This window comes from Triticum dicoccoides, chromosome 6A (genome assembly GCF_002162155.2).
Source record: "Triticum dicoccoides isolate Atlit2015 ecotype Zavitan chromosome 6A, WEW_v2.0, whole genome shotgun sequence".
In the NCBI taxonomy this organism is placed as follows: Eukaryota; Viridiplantae; Streptophyta; class Magnoliopsida; order Poales; family Poaceae; genus Triticum; species Triticum dicoccoides.
The window spans coordinates 74,260,295-74,279,474 of NC_041390.1; the positions used below are offsets into that span (position 1 = coordinate 74,260,295).

At 43.6% G+C, this 19,180-nt stretch overlaps 1 protein-coding gene, 1 long non-coding RNA gene and 1 pseudogene across 4 annotated transcripts; all 3 read left to right on the plus strand.

The window, feature by feature from the left end:
• Window positions 1–4,827: 4,827 nt before the first annotated feature.
• LOC119315066 lies at window positions 4,828–6,289 on the plus strand (annotated as a pseudogene).
• Window positions 6,290–6,440: 151 nt separating this feature from the next.
• Window positions 6,441–16,912, plus strand: LOC119315065. 3 transcript variants are annotated; one of them, XR_005152575.1, is made up of 4 exons: window positions 6,441–6,531; window positions 9,935–10,251; window positions 15,589–16,610; window positions 16,699–16,912. XR_005152575.1 is itself a non-coding variant. In XM_037589736.1 (4 exons), the coding sequence occupies exons 1-4, from the start codon at window positions 6,520–6,522 to the stop codon at window positions 16,702–16,704; spliced, it is 504 nt and encodes a 167-aa protein (XP_037445633.1). In that variant the 5' UTR covers window positions 6,441–6,519; the 3' UTR covers window positions 16,705–16,912. The 3 variants fall into 3 exon arrangements, 2 of the variants coding, with proteins under 2 accessions (XP_037445633.1, XP_037445634.1); XM_037589736.1 differs by having other exon boundaries at window positions 16,442–16,610; XM_037589737.1 differs by having other exon boundaries at window positions 16,445–16,610.
• Window positions 12,103–14,680, plus strand: LOC119315067. The gene is made up of 3 exons (XR_005152576.1): window positions 12,103–12,165; window positions 14,223–14,418; window positions 14,525–14,680. It is a non-coding gene; the product is annotated as an uncharacterized LOC119315067 (long non-coding RNA).
• Window positions 16,913–19,180: the final 2,268 nt, after the last annotated feature.

Sequence of the window (19,180 nt, forward strand, 5' to 3'; positions counted from 1 at the left end):
GCAACTATTACTATCATAATCATGTTGCATGAAAGATGAAATGGACAATAATTGCATGTAATGTTAACTAGCTAGTAAACAAGAGTCAAATTAACATACATGGAAAATTCTTATGATGCCATGATTGTTTGGATTGCCTCACCATGTGGAAAATTTTATGCAACTAGCTTTGGATGGTTGTATCTTCAGTTGTATATCGCCAGGCTCTATGCAGTGCTTTATTTTATTACTTAATACTTGTATACAAGGGTTATGACAACTTTGAGGAGAGTATTAGCCACTAGATCTGGCATATTTTTTCTCTTTCGAGAATCAGATTTGGCATATGTTGATCTAGTGGATTATGGATGTAAGGCTATATGAATAGATCGCAACCTATTCTTATCATGCCAGATTGTTTGGATTACTCTATTATCATACATATGGTTATTATTATGTGCCACTATTATAAGAGATGCTACTGGTGTACATATGAGTCCAATTTACTCTTTAAGAAAACCTACCAAATCTCGCTCAGTTGCACTTTTTTGATATATTATTTATTCCAAAAAGAATATAATTAGAGGTTGGGCAAATATACTATGGGGTCAAAGTTGTTTAGGAGCGAGGTGCTTGAGGAGGGTGATGAAGCGGGAGGCAACAGAACAAAATTACAACACTAAGACATGGCAAGGTAGATGCTTAAGTGGTAGATCTCATCCAAATAAGTAACGAATGGTGGCCAGGATTGGGGCATGAGAGGAACATGCGTGTGGAGAAAAACAAGGTAAAGACAAACAACTGCATTACAAATATGAGAGTACATGCAAGAGGCTATGCAGTAGTAGTGAAGGGACCTTTACATCGAGTGAATTTCTTGATGAACATGTGGGGCAAGTGACACGCTAACCGTTCAATAAAGCAGGGAATGAGTAGCATTTTAAGGCCATCCGAACAACATTTAGTCCCTTAAGATCAAGATTTTTCCTCTAGCAACTGATATGGGCCGTTCCCCATCTAGTAGCTAGATTCAATGAAGGTGGAGGCCTGAAAGATTGTGCTGTTTGTGGAGACCTCGAATACACAAGGTTCAAGTGGAGATGCATTCATAAATAACACTGGCACCCCACTACTTTTGGCCAATTTATCACTGTTACTCAGGGGATCTCGAGTCAGTCGTATAGAGTTATTTGGTTATGCCTCGCTGCCAAGAGCTAGGCACTCTGCATTACTAGAAAATAGGTTAGCAACATGAGTAGATTATCCCTAATCAACAGGTTGATTGCTTATTTATAGAATACTTATGTTTATGTAGCTTTGGTCCAATCAGTGAAGAGGGAGGACAAGTCTTCATTGGAGATGGCAAATGTCGGTGTCAGGTTGCTCAATGTGCTTAGATCTCTCTCTCTCTCTCTCTCTCTCTCTCAATGTGCGCTTAGATCCCTATCTCTCAATGTGTGCTTAGATCTCTCTCTCTCTCTCTCTCTCTGTGTGTGTGTGTGTGTGTATGTGTGTGTTTGTGTGTGTGTGTGTGTGTGAAACCATTCATCGGGTCTTTTCGAGGCTTTACATATAGGAAGATGCCTTTTGTCTAAAAAGAGATGTTGAGTCATTATTGATTTAGAGGAGAAAAATAGTCTTAGTAAGTCAAAATAGAGCACAAGTATTATGAGGTGAAATCGGTGCAAATGAATAGCCCACCAACCTTCTTTAAATGTATAGAAAATGGTATGTTCTCTCCTCCTCCTACATATACAAACACTTCCATCTTCATCGGGTAGATAATATATACATCAATCACATCCACACTAGTGCACTCATCCACACTTTGCTCTTTCTTTCAGTCTCATAACACATTAGTATATACCAGTTTGTTGTTATAATATAACATAAACACATGACATGGGATATTATTCAAAACAAAAATGGTTGATGTCAAGGTGTAGGAATAGGAGCCATCAGGAATCAGGATAGAAGCATCATACTCTAGAGATGCCTGATGTGCATACTTCAAGACTACATGGATTACCTCATTGGTTGCGCCGTCCTTAGGTGCGTCGTCTGGAGAGGTTTATTTTTCATGTGTTTTGTTGACCATGCCGCCAACAGGAGGCATGTCGTAATTTCGCTTCTATCGGAGATGATCCGCCTGCATCTGGACCAAGAAGGCCGCAAGTTTTTGGTGGAACACCTCGTACTCTTCACCCGCTCCTACATTCTGGACCAGCCGACAGATCAAGGTCTGGGGTCAAGCCTTGGCCTTCGCCCAAGCTATCTCCTTACCAAGGCCAAGTGGTTCCTCAAGATTGCGCGCAAGCAAATCATGTGCCTCTATGTTCGTCTCAACAGGCTGGACGGTGGCGATATACAAAGCTTGGTCGGGACCATGATCAACTACCTTAACCTCTGCTTCTGAACAAGAATGGGTGCAAGTATTTTCATTGCTTTAATCGTCCTCATGATCCCATCTTCAATTGTTCTAGTCGAGGCGACATAGACTCACTGCTCGCGGATGCACATGTGCTTCTGTCTACCCCGCCTCCAGCAACGGGACCCATTGTAGTGATCAACTTCACCGATCTGGTGGAGGTGCTTCATCCTTCGGGACCCATGATAACGCAAGTACCTTGCTATCCCTGCATGTGCGCGTGAGACAAGAGCTCCTGCTCACCGTCTGGAACTGTTTGCTTAAAGAGCAATTTTAGGATAGTCCCTCAAAAAAGCTCGTACCTAATTATTAGGGAGTGTCCATTCTTTCTAGGGCGCTGCTACAAATCATCCGGCTGACGCTACCCAATTTTAAACCTCCTCGTGAGCCGTTAGATGAGGCTTTGCGCAGCCGTCCATTGTGCCAGCTAGGCCACGTGCACAGCCCAAGAGAAAATTGAATCCTCGTCTCTCCAGTGCAACACCTGTTCACCGCTCGCAGCTCCCATGGCAGCACCTTCGGCGTCCGGCGGCGCTCCATTGCATCACCAGCGAGGGCGACGCTCCATTGCATCTCCGGTGGAGCTTCAACGACCCCTCAACGCTTCATTGCAGCTCCGGTGACTCTTCGTTGCAGCTCCGGTGGTGCCTCATCGACTCCGGCGAAGCTTCAACGAGCCCCCACCGCGCTTCATTGCAACTCCGGCGGTGCTTCATCGACTCCGGCGAAGCTTCAACAACCCCCCGCTGCGCTTCATTGCAGCTCCGGCGACGCTTCGTTGCAACTCCGGCGGTGCATCATTGACTCTGGCGAAGCTTCAACGACCCCCCGCTGCGCTTCATTGTAGCTCCGGCTTCTCTTCGTTTCAGCTCCGGCAGTGCTTCATCAACTCCGGCGAAGCTTCAATGGAGCTCCGCGGCGGCTCCATCGCAGCCCGGGCGGCGCTTCATCAACTCCGGCGAAGCTTCAATGGAGCTCCGCGGCGGCTCCATCACAGCCCAGGCGGCGCTCCATTGCAGCTCCCGCGGCGCGATAAAGCTTCCAGGGCAACACCGACGCGAGCAGCCGAGCCTCCTCCTTGTGTGCTGCGTTGCATCACCGGCGGCGAGCGGCGCCCGACTCCAGCCTTCGTGCTGCGTTGCAACAGAGCCGCGCGAGCAGCTCAACCTCTCCTCCCGTGTGCTGCGTTGCAGCGCCGGCGAGCGCCGCGTCGAAGCACCGGCATCGACGAGCGTCGCATAGCAACACCGGCAGCACCGTCGAGTCGCAGCGCCGGCAGCAATCAAGTCAACAACGAGGCTGCGTTGCAGCACCGGCTGTTTCGTCAACAAAAATCACCGCGTCACAACGCTGTGGACCTTGAACAACAGCATGTGAAGCTTGAGAAGCAGACCATGGTGGTCGTGCGAAAACGAAGGGGATCGACTGTTTTTTTATGAGATAAGGCTACTGGAAACGGGCTTGTGGTGGAAAAGAGACGAAGGGGATCGAGCGCGCTCCAGATGAAAGATGAAGAGATAAGGCCGGCATGTGGGCGAGCCCCTACCAGGACGCGTGGCGCCCGTAGCGGGCGGTTTAAGCCTGAGAAAAATCATCCGGTAGAAAACAAATATTTTCCTTCTTTTTAATCCAAAGGCCTATATTTAATGCGATAATAGGTCATCCATGAAAGAGGTAATAGGTTAGAAAGAAAGGAAAACACGAGAATTGGAAAGGTCGAACTTAATAGCATAAAATAGTTATTTTATTTCTATCATATGGAGAGCATTCAAATAAAGTAAATTATTTTATTTCTAATTATCATTATTGATGCCATTTTTTGCGGGGTGATCGATACCATTTAATGCCACGATTTACAGGGAAACATTGTGAGGTCGCGAAGAACAATTCCGGATCCTCCTCAGAGCCAATATCATGATGATGGTCAAACATGGATCTTGTTTCAATCTCATTGAACATATAAACCCTGAAGAACTCATAGGCACAACGAAGCCAGCCACGCCACCTTTAAATTGCTGCTGCCATCGCCTGTAATTTTCGTTCCCCACCGAGGGCATCTTAGTAATTTCACGTACAAATTTTCGTTCCCCACCGAGGGCATCTTAGTAATTTCACGTACAAACACGTACAGAGCATAAAAGTCACCCGCTGCGATGGAGAAACCTGGCCGTCGCCAGCCCCCGCGCGAGAGCGACCTAACCCGCGTCCCCCCCGCCTCCTCTCCTGCCGCCGCCACCTCCTCCCCGCGACCCCCGCCTCCTCCCCTGCTGCCGCCACCTCCTGGGCCTCGCCCTCACCCTCTCCCCGCGACCCCCGCCTACTCCCCTGATGCCGCATCCAGGGCCTCGCCCCCAGTCCTCCTTCTGTGCCATCACCGATTCGGCGGAGCTCGTGGTCGACCGGCGGTGAGCATGGCCTCGATCTGGAGAAGGAGAGGCCAGGAGTGTGGCCTCGATCTGGAGAAGGGGAGCAGCCTCGCAAATCTTCAGCCCTCTCAGTCAGGTACGTGCCTCGTTTGCATTTCTTTGTTCTTAATTAGCCCATTTTTGCTATGATTCTTGGATGTGTCGTCGAATATGAACATGAGCAGTTAATTATGTGCACGTTGTAAAATATACTCATGGCCCTTGAAACAACTAACTATTTCAGGAGGACATTCAACTCATGGCAGATATGGGATTGGATGCCTACAAATTCTCAATTGCATGGTCTCGGATTATCCCAAGTATGCATTATCAGTACAAATTTTGTGCGCCCCTTAATAATTTGACTGATAGACAGGGTTGTCCAATTATGGAGAATTAAATCAACATATATATCAGCACACTAATAGTAATAGCCTTGTGTGTTTTGCTTGATGTCCAGATGGCACCGGTGAGGTCAACCAGGCAGGCATCGACCACTACAACAAGGTCATTGATGCACTCCTAGCAAAAGGTGAACTTTTGTACACTCTAAAGATCAAAACATTGTTGACCAGTGTTGAAGTTTTATTGAAAATAACTGTTAAATCCAAATTAGTTATGAGCTCACTAACAATGTGAACTAGAATTATCATTTTTCCAGGGATTGAGCCATATGTTACCCTCTACCACTGGGACCTTTCCCAGGCCCTGGAAGACAAGTACAGTGGGCTGCTTGACAGGCAGATAATGTATGTACCGTAGGCACCTTGATTTGGAGCAACTTTTCTTGGGTCCTGCAATGGTGGTCAAACAACCAAAACATGCAAATTATAGATGCAGCAACGACTGCGCGGCGTATGCAGAGACGTGTTTCAAGGCGTCTGGGGACAGGGTGAAGCATTGGATCACCTTCAACGAGCCACACACTGGCGGTGCAGGGCTACGACAGTGGGATCCACGCGTCGGGTGGCTGCTCTGTGCTCCGCCACCTCTACTGCAAACAAGGGAGCTCCGGCACTGAGCCCTACATTGTCACTCACAACATGATCCTCGCTCATGCCACGGTTTCAGACTTCTACAGGAAGAAGTACAAGGTCGGTCAGAAGTCGGAACATCCTATATATTGGTTTAGTTCAGGTTTTGCTCTTTGAAAATTGATGTGGTTTTCCCTTGGGCCTGAAGTTGCAATATAGTTTGAAATGAACAATAAACGATTGAGTTTCTGTGCATTAATATTATGCAGGCAGAGCAGAATGCAGAGGTGGGGATGTTGTTGGATGTGATATGGTACGAGCCTGTCTCAAACTCCACAGCTGATGTTGAGTCCGCTAAGAGAGCACAAGAGTTCCAGTTGGGATGGTCAGTGAGCCTCACTCACTAACTCCATTGACTATTTTCTACTAATTAATCTAATCATGGATGGATTGCCAACAACAGAATTACAGAATTAGCCTGGCAGTTTTGTATATTATTTGATTGCAGTGACAATAAAGAAGTTTGCTTTGTCTACCATCAAGGAATAATAATTCATTCTTTAATCTTATGTGTTCCTTGTGAATTAACTATTTGAGTTGGCGTTTATGCCATTTCTGATATGGCATCATTTCTTAATTTCTTAGAAGATGATGGTTCTTCTTCTCCTATTTGATGTTGCCGTCAGGGAGTCAGATTACCTAGATAATCCATTCGTGACATCTTCTTGCGTTCATGGAAGAGTTGGTACTTTTTTGCCCTTTCTCTGCAATACTTGGCTACTATCTGCAGTTTTTTGTATCAACCAAGGGATTGAGTGAAACTCTCCTGTGTCATAGTCTGAGTGTTTTAGACTTTAGTGGTAACTGACTTTTGATGTTAATTGCTAATCAGATGGTAATATACTAATGTAAATAGTGACTGTTGATTTAAATAGTGACCATTGCTAATTAGTTTCAGATGTCTTAAGCTTTGCTCTAGCCTACAACATGATTGTAGCTAACACCCTCTTTAGAAAGAGAGAATCACATCTGGTGACTTTTAGTAGTGGCCAACACTCTAGCCAGATTGATTTCATCCTCTCGAGAAGAGAAGATAGGCGTGCGTGCCTAGACTGTAAGGTGATACCTGGGGAGAGTGTTGTACCCCAGCATAAGCTGGTGGTTGCTGACTTCCGCTTTCGGATTCGTGTCCAGCGGGATAAGCGTGCCAAGGTCGCTAGAACGAAGTGGTGGAAGCTCAAGGGGGAGGTAGCTTAGGTGTTCAAGGAGAGGGTATTTAAGGAGGGCCCTTGGGAGGAAGGAGGGGATGCGGACAATGTGTGGATGAAGATGGCGACTTGCATTCGTAAGGTGGCCTCGAGGAGTTTGGAGTGTCCAGGGGAAGGAGAAGCGAAGATAGGGATACCTGGTGGTGGAATGATGATGTCCAGAAGGCGCTTAAAGAGAAGAAAGATTGCTTCAGACGCCTATACCTGGATAGGAGTGCAGACAACATAGAGAAGTACAAGATGGCGAAGAAGGCCGCAAAGCGAGCTGTTGGTGAAGCAAGGGGTCGGGCATATGAGGACCTCTACCAACGGTTAGGCACGAAGGAAGGTGAAAGGGACATCTATAAGATGGCTAAGATCCGGGAGAGGAAGACGAGGGATATTGGCCAAGTCAAATGCATCAAGGACGGAGCAGGCCAACTCTTGGTGAAGGACGAAGAGATTAAGCATAGATGGCGGGAGTACTTCGACAAGCTGTTCAATGGGGAGAATGAGAGTTCTACCATTGAACTGAATGACTCCTTTGATGAGACCAGCATGCGTTTTGTGCGGCGCATCCAGGAGTCTGAGGTGAAGGAGGCTTTAAAAAGGATGAAAGAAGGCAAGGCGATGGGCCCTGATTGTATCCCCATTGAGGTGTGGAAAGGTCTCGGGGACATAGCGATAGTATGGCTAACCAAGCTTTTCAACCTCATTTTTCGGGCAAACAAGATGCCAGAAGAATGGAGACGGAGTATATTAGTACCAATCTTCAAGAACAAGGGGGATGTTCAGAGTTGTACTAATTACCGTGGAATTAAGCTGATGAGCCATACAATGAAGCTATGGGAGAGAGTCATTGAGCACCGCTTAAGAAGAATGACAAGCGTGACCAAAAATCAGTTTGGTTTCATGCCTGGGAGGTCGACCATGGAAGCCATTTTCTTGGTACGATAACTTATGGAGAGATATAGGGAGCATAAGAAGGACTTGCATATGGTGTTCATTGACTTGGAGAAGGCCTATGATAAGATACCGCGGAATGTCATGTGGTGGGCCTTGGAGAAACACAAAGTCCCAGCAAAGTACATTACCCTCATCAAGGACATGTACAATAATGTTGTGACAAGTGTTCGAACAAGTGATGTCGACACCGATGACTTCCCGATTAAGATAGGACTGCATCAGGGGTCAGCTTTGAGCCCTTATCTTTTTGCATTGGTGATGGATGAGGTCACAAGGGGTATACAAGGAGATATCCCATGGTGTATGCTCTTTGCGGATGATGTGGTGCTAGTTGACGATAGTCGGACGGGGGTAAATAGGAAGTTAGAGTTATGGAGACAAACCTTGGAACCGAAAGGGTTTAGGCTTAGTAGAACTAAAACCAAGTACGTGATGTGCGGTTTCAGTACTACTAGCTGTGAGGAGGAGGAGGTTAGCCTTGATGGCCAGGTGGTACCTCGGAAGGACACCTTTCGGTATTTGGGGTCAATATTGCAGGAGGATGGGGGTATTGATGAAGATGTGAACCATCGAATCAAAGCCGGATGGATGAAGTGGCGCCAAGCTTCTGGCATTCTCTGTGACAAGAGAGTGCCACAAAAGCTAAAAGGCAAGTTCTACAGGACGGCGGTTCGACCCGCAATATTGTATGGCGCGGAGTGTTGGCCGACTAAAAGACGACATGTTCAACAGTTAGGTGTGGCGGAGATGCGTATGTTGAGATGGATGTGTGGCCACACGAGGAAGGATCGAGTCCGGAATGATGATATACGAGATAGAGTTGGGGTAGCACCAATTGAGGAGAAGCTTGTCCAACATCGTTTGAGATGGTTTGGGCATATTCAGCGCAGGCCTCCAGAAGCTCCAGTGCATAGCGGACGGCTAAAGCGTGCGAAAAATGTCAAGAGAGGGCGGGGTCGACCGATTTTGACATGGGAGGAGTCCGTTAAGAGAGACCTGGAGGATTGGAGTATCGACAAAGAGCTAGCTATGGATAGGGGTGCGTGGAAGCTTGCTATCCATGTGCCAGAGCCATGAGTTGGTTGCGAGATCTTATGGGTTTCACCTCTAGCCTACCCCAACTTGCTTGGGACTAAAGGCTTTGTTGTTGTTGTTGTTGCTAATTAGTTTCAGAGTTGGCTGTTGATGTGAAGTGACTCATTTTTAATACTGTTGACTATTTTAGATTCAATACTGTTTCGGAGTTTTCACCGGCTGACTGTTTCAGAGTTGGTTCTTATCAAATTAATTATTAGATAGCGAATGTTGATGTCAATAGTGGCTGACTGAGTGTACCTCCTAATATGTTAATTGGTAAAAAAGTAATATAGTAATGTTAATTCCGTATATATATTTTTTGGCTTTATGAATCTAAACAAATGTATACGCTTTGTTGAACATGCAATTTTTGAACCATTGTTATGTACTAAAAAAATGTCAGTTCTATGTAATGTAATGTAGTTTCTTTAGCTTCTGGGTTTGCACAGGGAAACATACTATTTAGGTGATGCTATTGACCGGAACAACACAACCATCATCATACTATGTTACATATTCAGATCACCAAAGTTCTGCTCCCAAAGATTAGTTTTAGTGCACTTTAACTCAATTATTGTCGATACTTGATACCCATCACCGAAAGCACTAGGTAGCATCTGATTAATTTTTATTCAGGTAATTAAATCCAATCATTACGCAGCAATTTATTCCCAATGTTATGAATGCCTATCTTTATAGATATCCTCCTTGCCTGTTTCCTGCTTTATTGAGTACTCATATGCCATTGGTTCATATCCATGTTTGTAAGGTGTTAGTGCTCCATTATCACGGCTTTCTTCAGTTAAATGTGGTTCTAATTCTGGATTCTGCTTGTTGAGTGCCATCATTTTTGTCCAGCCGGGCACATGTAACTGTCAATTCAAGAGCATGGGCGGCGTGGTTTTACTGTGGGTGTTGAGGAGCGGGGAGGGTGAGGAGGACGAAGGTGGGGGAAGGAGCAGCGAGTCAGGTGATGGGTTAGGCCCACCGGTCGAGGGGGAGGGGAGGACGGCCACTGCTCGCCACCTCCCTGCCTCGTTTGCTGCATCGTCGCCCTCCTATCCACTGCTCTTTGTCCTCCGCGACACAGCTCTGACCACAGTAGCTTGTTGCCTCCCGCTTCCTTCCTTGCATGCTAACCACTGCCTCACCAGATTGGTGTTGAACATAATAAGGTATAAGGCCATCCATACTCATTTTCCTTCTTTGTATTTTTTCTTCACTGGTCATGATTGGTTTGAGTATCATCATTTTGTAAATTATATGCAAATGTTAGAACCAGCGCCGATTTTTTAGTCATATGGTAGTGTTGTGGTGAGCTGAGGATAGTATGCATCTCATGCTGCACTCTCAAATTCGATCAGTAATTTAGTCAAAGTAATAAATATAACATGAACTACCATAACATAGTTACATTGTTATGTTGAAAATAGCCAAGTTCTTGCTGGGTAGAGCATGAACTACTAGGGGACGGTGCCTGTCGGGTGTTGCGGAGGGATTTCTTCTGGAGCTCGGCGTGGTGCCCTTTTGTGATTTGTTTTCTTTTGTGCTGCTTGAAGTGGTACTCTAACATTTAACTTTGTTATGAAATTACAAGTTAGTTACTTTCAAGTCAAGTATACATATTAACTAAAGCACATCTGAATGTTATTTTATCTTACTTGGCATAATAGTGGCGGTGGTTCTGAAGCCTACCCAAACATGAATCAGTATGGTAATTCTAACAAGTGGTGCTCTAATATTCACTTATTCAGTTGTGTTCTGGAATGGCCTCTTTCTGCTTCCTATTGTAAGCTTTTGTTTGTTTCGATTGTCTACTGTTTTCTTCCTTCTGTATTTTCTTTCTTTCTTTGGTGCTGGCGGCCAAATCCAGAGGCTAATTTGTTTCCTTTCAAGGAGGAAGTAATATATGAGTTTTCTTTTCACTTCTTTGCTATTGCTTAAATACAATCTCTTGTTTATCAACAAAGGAATCAACTGAGATTCGCTTTTGTTCTGCAAATGGGATTCCAATCAAATTTCAGTTTAACATTTTATAGACCAACATTTTTCCTCAAAATATTCTTGGCTACTTTGGTGGTAAGCATACTGAAGGTAGTATTCCATTGTCACTGACATTTTATAGTTAAATGTATTTCTAATTAAGTTTCTACAGAAATGTGGTTGTCGAGTAGCATCATTGATTTATTATAAGGTACTTATTGCTGTTAGTGTCCCTTTCTGCATGCTGATGGGATAGTCAATTGGGTTCATCATGATGGATTTTTACGGTACCATAATTGTTGGACGCCCTTTTTTATCAAGTGGTTATAAATTATGTCAAACCCATGTCTTTACGTGATTTTCTAACATGGAAGTAGTCACTTCCTGGATATCGGAGTATGTACATAGAACTGAACCGTTTATCGCCTCATGTTTTGCTAGAGAAAAATCAAGCACGAGATATGTGTTAGGATGATGGATTTCATATTAGAAAGAAGGATGCAATCTCTGTTTTCAAGGCGTCCCTAAGGCGTCGCCTAGGCGACGCTTAGGCGTCAGGGCGCCCTGCGAGGGCAAGGCGTCCACCTCGCCTTAGGTGGGTGTCTAAGGCGTCCGCCTTAAGCTATAAGGCGTCCGAGGCGTCTGCCTAGGCGTCCGAGGCGTTGCCTTAGTCCATTTTGGACGCCTTAGCTTGCCGGGCAGGCAGGGGAGCTGTTTTAGGCGGGAAACTGGAATCATGTTGGCGCCAACAGGTAAGAGGGGAGAAAGAGAGAGAGAGAAACAGCCCCCAATCCACACACTCCTCCCCCTCCTTCTCTTCAGTGGCTCCTCTCCAGCAGATCTGGTTCCTCCTCCTCTCCAGCAGCTCCTCCCCCTCCTCTCCAACGGTTCCTCCTCTCCAGCAGCTCCTCCTCTTCCTCCTGTCTAGCAGCTCCTCCTCCTCTTCCTCCTGTCCAGCAGCTCCTCCTCATCCTCCTGTCCAGCAGCTCCTCCTCTGCAGTACAACAACAACAAGCAAGAGCAACAGTAAGGTATACCTCCCTCTCCCTTCTCCCACACCCTCCTCTGCTCTCTTTCTTCTTTGCTGGACTGTTTTGTGCTAGCTGGTTGGTGGTTGCTCACTTGTCTCTTATAGTGGTTAGTGCCTTAGTGGCCAGGCATATGTTAGTGATTAGTTTAATGATAGTGGGGTTAGTGCCTTAGTGGATGCTCCTTGGTTGAATAAAATAATGCATGCTGTTGGCCTGTTGGGTGGATTAGAATAAAGGCTAGTTGAATACTGATGCATGATGTGTTGTGCTCAACAATGGATTAGTTTAATGACTAGTTGAATGCTGATTAGTTTAATGGCTAGTTGATTGTCGTTGTTTGCTACATCTGCATGAGTAGAGTAGTTTAGTTGCTGCCACAGCAGCCTTTTCATATGCCATGGCAGCCCTTTTATCAGTTATGCTAATATTCCTTTGTGTTTGGTTGTTTGCTGCAGGTAGTAGAAGTGTAGCACCATGGATGGAAATGCAGCAGCTGATGGGGGTGAGCCCACCTACGATCCAATGAAAGATCCAACAAGGAAGCCACAACGGTCAAATGATCCGGGATGGAACTATGGATATTGGTCTGAGCCTCCAAATCGGGATCTTGTTGTGTGTGCTCTTTGTGGCAAGATAACTTCTGGAGGGATCAAGAGGCATAAAGAGTATCTTGCGGGCATCGGGGGAGATGCAATTGGTTGTCCTAAGGCCACCACACAATTGAGGAGAGAAATGGGAACATATTTGGAGCAAAATAGGAGGATCAAGGGAGTAGTAGATGTAGATGATGTTCAGGAGGTTGTGGAGGTGAGTTCAGTTGGAGCAAACATCGCCTCTAAAAGGCCAAGCTCAGGGACAACAACCAAACAGAATAAGAAAGTGTTTATCACCAACATGCAAAGTAAAAAGAAGTCTGTTTCTGTTGTGTCTGCCGCCAATAGTTCCAAGCCAATTGTTGCCATGCTACGAAGAACACCCGAGGATCTTGTAGATGAAAGACGCTCTGGGTGTTCTCAAAGCACCATGGAGTCCAGCACAAAGACTCCAGAAGAGAGGCAGTATGTCAATATGCAGTGGGCATTGTTCTTTTACGAGTGTGGCATTCCATTCAACGCTGCAAGTAGTAGGCAGTTTGAGGTTGCAATTGAAGCCTCTTGTCAATATGGGTCAGGTTACAAGCCTCCTAGTGCACATGAGCTGAGAGAGAAATTGCTTAATGATTGTGTGAAGGAAACAGGACTTTTGAGGAGGCAACACGAGGCAGCATGGAAAAAATATGGATGCACACTCATGTCGGATGGCTGGTCGGATAAAAGAGGACGCCATTTGATTAACTTCCTTGTTAATAGTCCAGAGGGCACTTTCTTCTTGGAGTCGGTTGATGCCTCAAGTGTATGTCATGATGGTGATATGATAGCTGATTTGCTTGAGAAGAGAATTCTGGATGTTGGAAAAGAGAATGTGGTACAAGTTATCACCGATAATGGTGCTAATTACAAGAAAGCTGGCCACCTTCTAATGGAGAGGATGCCTACTCTATATTGGAGCCCGTGTGCATGTCATTGCTTGGACCTAATGTTGGAAGATATAGAAAGTTGAAGGCATTTAAGAAGCCTATTGCAGGGGCTAGACGTGTCACAACTTTCATCTATAGACATGGAAGACTTCTTAGTCTAATGAGGAAGGCCACGGGTGGGGATCTTGTGAGACCAGCAGCCACTCGTTTTGCCACAGCCATCCTCACACTTAGGAGTTTGGTCAAGAACAAGGCTGCATTGAGGAGTTTATTTACATCTGAAGAATGGGTTGGAAACAAGTTAGCAAAAACACAAGTTGGCTTGAATGTGCAAGAGATTATACTTTCAACGGAGTGGTGGAGCGCAATTGAGGACTGCCTTAGAGCTTCAACTCCACTTCTTAGAGTTCTTAGAGTAGCAGATGGTGATGAGAAGCCTGCCATGCCAGAGATTAAAGAACTTATGATTTATGCAAAGGAGAGGATCAATCTAGGTTTCCCTCAACAAAACAAGCAACCATTGCTCAAGAAGATCTTGGCCATTGTTGATAAGCGTTGGGAGAATCAAATGGATCATCCATTGTATGGGGCTGCTCTATTTTTGAACCCAGGAAAGTTCTTTCCTATTGTAAGCAGAAATGATGATGCCTTAGTTGGGGAGCTTAGGAGCTGCTTTAATGATGTGCTTGCAAAAATGGTACCGGATGCCAATGTTCGAAAAAAGATTGATCAACAATCTGTGCTCTATGAGCAACAGCGAGAAAGCTTTTCTAATCCATTGGCACTCGAGACCATGAGCACAAGAAACCCTCGTAAGTCATATTAAATGCATCATGTTAATTTCAGCATGTTAATTCCAGTTCCAGCAATGTAATTTCTGTACAAACTCTTAATATGTGTCAATTTTTATCATTTTAGTTGATTGGTGGAGTTCATTTGGTGGTCGGGCCATTGACCTACAAAGGTTTGCAAAGCGCATTGTTAGTCTTTGTGCTTCATCATCTGGTTGTGAGAGGAATTGGAGCACGTTTGAATTTGTAAGTCAACTAGTAAAGCAGTATTTGTGTTTGTTCAATGATGATTTTAGCAAGTTATTTACTTATTTCACTTGTTGTTTCTACTTTGTAGATCCATACAAAGAAAAGGAACAGATTACAATGGAAAAGGTTGAATGATCTTGTCTTTGTTTCATACAACCGGAAGAATATGCAACGGTTTCAAAAGAGGCGTGAGAAGGTGGGCGAGAATAGCTTTGAGGCTTTGGTCATTGAGGATTTTGATTGGGGCAATGAGTGGGTGGACCCATCACTATCACAACCTCAAGGTGCTCGAGGTTGTCATGAAGACAATCAAGACATTACATGGGAGGATGTTGATGTGGCTATTGGTGCATCTTCAAACCTTCGAGGCCGCAATCTGCATAGGACAGCAACTACACTTCGTAGGGGCCAGACAAATGTCCGTCTGCACTACGCACGCAAGAGACCTACTACAACACGACCTATAATTCCTGAAGAAGATGAGGTAGAGGAGGACTTGGAGCAAGAGCAACACTCAAGTATGCCCAATGCGGAGGGGGAGGATTCAGACTACGTTGAGCATGATGATGATGTGAGCAATGACGATCAAGAGCCAACTAATGTTGACCAAGATGGTGAAGACAACACCAATGCCAATGAGTTTGATGATGATGACTTTTGATTGAGACTTTGAGAGTGGAGAGACATGAGAGAGCTGAGCTGGCCACCTTTATCCCTTTTGCTATGCTGGAATTATCTATTATTCTGTTTGTCTTATGTGGAATTATCTATTATTCTGTTTGTCTTATGTGGACCATTGCAGATTGCAGTTGCACTCATACTTGCTATCTTTCTTTCCACTTTTGTTTGCTGCCTCACTTTTATTTCTATTTTTTGTGGAATGTGCACTGGTAAGTGATACATTATTCTAACATATTTGTTCATGACTTCATGTTGATGCAGAATTCTGTTGGGGAGAAAAGCAAGTGCAAAGAGGATGGGGGCTCTACAACAATCAGTTGCAAGGTGTGTATGGCTGTATGCCTACCAAATTCTACTTAATTCTGTTGCTTACAAGTCTCTAAGGCGTCGCCTCGCCTTATGCCTCAGCGCTTAGGCAGTGAGGCGCCCCCCAGCGCCTCGCCTCGCCTTACCGCCTTAAAAACATAGGATGCAATATATGAGCACTTGGAATGCAGTAGACATATGTTTATAGTAGTGTAATTGTAGGATTCCTGATTTGTGGTGCATAGACCACCAGGATTAGTTAGTTTTTGTAGTTCCTGTATTTTATTTCTTACTACATTTTTCTGGGTCGTTTCAAAATTTCTGCTCTACACAGAATCTTAAGAAGTTTGGGTATGCACACAGGTCCTAATAATAATGAGCTGTTTAGTGCAATGCATGTGGGCTGGTTACTTCTTTTATTTTCTTTTTTACGTTGTATGTTCTTGGAGGTCCCCTTTTCTCTCTTCTGTTGATCAAGTTTTCTTCTTCTTTCTTCTGCTTATCAGGGTTTCTTCCTTTCCTTTTTTTCTGGAAGTTGCATTTATTGTGTGACCTATGTATTGTCATTATTCTTGCTTCATTGATCGTGTTTATATTCTGGGTTTGGCCCGACGTTGTGTTTTCGTTTGCCTCATGACATTCATATTTTGTGGTTGCGTGTGTATCATGGTGTGCTTTGCCTGCTTTTTCATGCTTGTGTGAATTGACCATGGTCTGTTCTTGTTGGGGTAAAGCCTGAACTGCCGGGTACACTTTGTTTATTGCCCTTATTCTGGTTCTATCAGTGGAGATCCTTGTTTTCAAATAGCAGGGATAGAGGGACAGAAAAGATATATTTGTCGCGGCGCTGCAAGTGTTGCCCCCCTCCTCCCCAAGGGCAAGGTGAAGAAAGGTGCCTATGTGGTTTTTCTGCAGCTCGCAGCGAGGATTGCTGTGTTCAACCTGCACAAGAATGCCAAGAAGTCCTTCTCGAAGACGTAAGCCACGGCGCATGTTTCTGCCATGATTTCCTTCGGTTGGATTTCATGGATTTAGGTGTTGAAAAATTATGGGTTGTGGATGCAGGATTAAGGACATGTATCTGCACTACAACGAGAGATTTGGGCTGCTTCTTTGTGGCTTCCAAACTTGAAATGTTTGTTTGGAAGTTAGTTTAGTTTTTTGTTGTGGATTCACAGCTTCTCACATGTACCATCCTCTTAGACCTTTAGATTTTTAAAGAAACTAAATGAAGATATGATGGTATGGTCTCAATAGTACAACTTAAAGCCTTACATGCTTTATATTTTCTCTGAAATTTGCTCTTGAAGAATCATGTATATATATTAGGTCCGGTGAGAAAAGGCGGCTTCCAAGCAGAGGATGTGGTAATATTGGCCACATTTGGTTTTTAACTTGAGTGTCTAAATATTCTCATAATACTTGGTTCCCTTTCGGCCTTTGCGCCATTGGCGTAACGAGTCATCTAGTGGACTGAAAGGACAAAAAAGGAAAAACAATCCGAGATTAAAAGCTAGGGCCATGAAGAAAGGACTCTCGAGTTTTTGCGCCCCCAAAAAAAGGGCTCTCGAGTAAGCGATTCCAATGGGGTGTTGATCTAGTAGAGGATTTTCCGAGGGAGAGATCAATCTGGTCGTTGACGGCTTGCTGCCCACTTGTGTTAAGCATGTTGGGAGTAGCAAATGAAATATTGCACCGTAGAGGCCCAAGTGAGCAGCAAGCCGTCAACGACTCTGAAGATATTTTATTCTATTTGATTAGGGCACTTAGAGCATGTACAATGGTGCTATCTTATGAGTGCCACATATAATAAATGCTAAGGTGGAGGAGAAAGAAATCACAAAAGAATGTTGGTCTTCTTTTATTTTAAGAGATGATCTCTTAGCACAATATGTCTCGCCATATTTTTAGGAATAACTAGTTATTGAATATAAGACTAAGATATATACAAAAAATCACTTTGGCACATGGGAGTATATGAACCTGCCATTGAAAAATGTATTTCAAAATGTTAAAAAATTCCAAACACAAATTTGACGCGTACATCTCAACATTGTATGTGCACACGCAAGGTTTCGTGAAAATCCGACATTTATACGTCTCATGAAAAGCGTTTTTTAACACTAAATTTTGTCTTATTTACATTGACACAAACGTTGTCGGTTTTCCGCAAAACGAGTCTCTGTGCACGTAGAATGTCAAAATGTTGTCGGGAATCATTTTGTTTGAATTTTGTGGCAATTCAAAAAAAAACACATTTTAAAAACCAGAAGCATATGCCACATACTTTTTTGTTATTTCTAAATTACATGCAAAACTTAAGATAAGACTGTCGTATCATTGTACATGCCCGTATCTTATTAATATGTTGTTGTTAGGAGGAGAATTTACTTTGATTTAGTTGGCAACGAAGCACTGTTCTGCAGTTAAGTGATGAAAAATGATAAATGTGTAAAGAAAAAAATGTTGACTATATATTAAAAAATGTTAAACTTGTATATGAAAAATACTAATCAAGCATTTGAAAAATATGAAATATGTATATAAAAAAATGTTCAGTGTGTTTTAGAAAAAAGTTAAACTTGTATTCGGAAAATGTTAATCAAGGATTTAAAAAATGTTAAACGTGTATAGAAAAAATGTTGACTGTGTATTAAAAATATTAATCAAGCATTTGAAAAAAATGTAAAATAGAAAATGTTGAACTTGTATTCAAAAATGTTAATCAAGTGTTGAAATAAAAATGAAATGTGTATTGAAAAAATGTTGACGTATATTAAAAAATGTTAATCTGGCATTTTAAAATGTTAATCAAACATTTGAAAATTATTAGTCATATGTAGAAAAAATGTTCACCATGCATCTAAATAAATTTTAATCCTGTAACTAAATATTATTAAAAGTTTAAGAGAAATTTATGTTAGATATATTAAAAAATGTATACAGAAAAACCATAAAAACCCAACAGAAAATATAAGAAAAACCAATGAAAACGAGAAAAACAGAAACAAAACCGAAGAAAAATGAAGGAAAAAAAAGGAAGAAGCTAGTGAAAAACAAAAGGAAACAAGGAAAAGCTAAAAAAACAATGAAAGGAAAACAAACTGTAAAAATAGAGAAATAGCGCCAAGCAAAACCGGTGAATAAACTACAAGAAAAAAACCCCAGGGAAAGTAGGAAACGGGCTCTTTTCTTTAACAAGGTCACGACCTACTATTTTAAGACGAGCTGGACGACCCAGTGGCAAGCAGCGCTGCACTGCAACCAGGAGATCCCGGGTCAATTCCCACGCGCTCCTTTTTCTCTAGTCTATTTCATTTAAGTATACAGAAATGGGCCTGCCTGCAACTCTCCACGCTTCAAGCGAGACCGAAGGAACACTCGCTATAAGCGAGGTATAGCCTTTACATTCCACCTCGCTATAAGCCTACCTTAGGCGCGCCCCAAACCATCCCCTAGCCCAACAACCAAAACACAGCCGAAAAAACGCTTATCTACAAAAAAAGCTAAGAAAACAAGCAGCTGCCGCGAACGAAAGCTCATATTC

Bases quoted from the DNA above. Each gene is read 5' to 3' on its own strand.
- LOC119315065 (XM_037589736.1), top strand. The intron at 10,252-16,441 runs GTATAAGGCCAT...GTTTTCAAATAG, and splicing joins TTGGTGTTGAACATAATAAG to CAGGGATAGAGGGACAGAAA.